Source organism: Accipiter gentilis, chromosome 17 (genome assembly GCF_929443795.1).
Source record: "Accipiter gentilis chromosome 17, bAccGen1.1, whole genome shotgun sequence".
In the NCBI taxonomy this organism is placed as follows: domain Eukaryota; kingdom Metazoa; phylum Chordata; class Aves; order Accipitriformes; family Accipitridae; genus Astur; species Astur gentilis.
Window position 1 is genome coordinate 24,903,732 of NC_064896.1, and position 2,156 is coordinate 24,905,887.

Sequence of the window (2,156 nt, forward strand, 5' to 3'; positions counted from 1 at the left end):
TCTAAGGGGATGTTCGCTGCTGAAGAGTTTCATTTTTTTAAGTGGTATTTAGGAACATTATTCTAAGGCGTATTCTAAGGCTCGGCCATAGCCACCCTCCAGGGACGGGGCGTACCCCAGAAATCGGAAAATACCCCCAAATTCGGGGCAGGGGATGTTCGCTGCTGAAGAGTTTCAATTTTTTAAGGGGTATTTAGGAACATTATTCTGAGGCGTATTCTAAGCCTCTTAGGGTTTGTGTGGGTTTTGGGTTGGGTTTCTTTAACTTCTTAATCCTTCTCGGTTTTTAAACACGTTAATTCGGCTCAATTTCCCCCCGCCCTTCGCTGAGGGATTAGACACAAACGACTGAGGCGGGAATGCGGTTCAAGTCTCCTTTAACGACAAATCAATCCGCCATCGGATTGACGTCAGAGTCAGCCAGTAGAGTTACAAATCCCCTCCCTCCCCGGTTCGGATTGGCTCCCGTTCCCGGCGGGAGGCGGGACTTCTTCTCAAACCGGTGGCGCCAAGGCCGGGGCGGCCCGCCATGGAGGCCGTGCTGGAGCAGGTGGAGCAGCTGCCCGCGCTCCTGGCCGTCTCCCGCTCCGCGCTGGTGCGGGACTGGGACGCCCTCACCCTGGACAGGGCGCTAGAGTGGGGCCGGTACTTCCAGCACCTCCACGATCGCTTCCGCACCCGGCCTCGGCTCCGGGAGGCCCTCGGGCGGCGGCTGCGGCGGGGTCAGCCGAGCCCTCTGCTCGGCTTCCCCCACCTGGGACGCTGCCCGCAGCTGCTGGGCCTGGCGCTGCTGGAGAACCGCGCTCTGCCTCCCGCCGCCTGCCGCCGCCTCATCCACAGCCTGCTGCAGCCCGCCGGCGCGGAGGCCGGCCCCGAGCCCTGCAGCCTGGCGCTCCTCGCCCGTCGGAAGGCCGCCTCCCGCCTGCTGGCGCTGCCCGGCGGCCCGCCGCGGGCCCCGGAGGAGATGGGGCCGCAGCCGCGAACGGAGGCGCAGCTGCTGCTGAGCCGGCTCCGGGAGGAGGTGCGGGAGGCCGAGCCGGCGGGGGAGGCCGCGGGGCGGCTGCGCTGGCTGTCCGGTGTCCTGGAGGAGCTCCCCCAGCCCCGGGCCTTCGAGGTGGTGGCGGCGGCTCTGCTGCTGCTGCTGCTGAGGCCGGGGAGTGATGCTGAGCAGGCCGGAGACGGGGGTCGGGATGGGAAGAGCCTAGACGGAAACCAGGCGAGTGAAACGGGAGATGAAGGCGTTGCCGGGCTCCTGCTTTCCTGGCTGGTGGGGAATTTGGAGCGGTTTTCTGCCTTCTGCCTTTTTCTCCCAGGCTCCCTTCTTGCCTCCCTAGCTGGTCACTATTCCCAGTTCAGCAGACCTTATTTGGACCTCTTAACTGGCTGGGGAAGCCACTTGCTCTATGACCCCTTGCAGGGACGGTGGGTTAAAAGTTGTCTTGACAAAGCTGAACTGTCCTGGGAGGAGCTGAGGGAGCGCTTTACCTGCCTCTGTCAGGGATCTGCACTGCTCAGGGGACAGACCCAAGCTGCTCTGAAACTCCTGAAGGCACGGGATGGAGACTTTACAGTCTGTGGCCTGAGTGTGTGGACTGACTTACTGATGGAAGTAGAGGAATATCTGAGGAAAGAAGCAAAGCGCCACTGCATGAACCCAAAAGCAACATGAAAACTTCTGAAATCCAGCAAATCTGTTTAAATCTATTTGATATGAAAGGCAAGAAAACCATATCTCGCTTGAGATTGAAACCCAAGCATTGTTGTGACTGCAGATCACACTGTTTCTGACTGCATGTGAAGTCTTTTAGGGAGGCCTGGTGCCTTCTTGTAATTGCGCTGTCAATTCTGGTCACTGCAGGAGATGTCTCTCTTTTCAGTACTTGCTGCTCACCTAATAAAATTAAGAAAATGCTTTCTGTTTCAAATATAGAGTAGTGTTCTGTTTAGAAAATGTTACAGTTTGGATATGGTCATGGTAGTTGTGTCTCTAACTGCTGGAGGCTGACCAAAAGCTCAAAGGGAAGGTGGAGTTTCAAACACAAACCCCCCAAATTCAGGGTTCATTTAGTAGTGGTTGTCTCCATTGGGGTGTCTGTTCTGGTGGCCGCTTGCATGCTTCTATAGCGCTTGCATACCACTTAGCCCCTAGGTCCAAG

At 57.7% G+C, this 2,156-nt stretch overlaps 1 protein-coding gene across 1 annotated transcript; it reads left to right on the forward strand.

Moving 5' to 3' along the window:
- Positions 1-514: 514 nt before the first annotated feature.
- Positions 515-1,925, forward strand: FANCF (FA complementation group F). The gene has a single exon (XM_049820239.1). It carries the CDS (start codon positions 530-532, stop codon positions 1,667-1,669), a length of 1,140 nt encoding a protein of 379 aa, XP_049676196.1. The 5' UTR covers positions 515-529; the 3' UTR covers positions 1,670-1,925.
- Positions 1,926-2,156: the final 231 nt, after the last annotated feature.

Coding starts and splice junctions, on each gene's coding strand:
- FANCF (XM_049820239.1), top strand. CDS start 530: ATGGAGGCCGTGCTGGAGCAGGTGGAGCAGCTGCCCGCGCTCCTGGCC.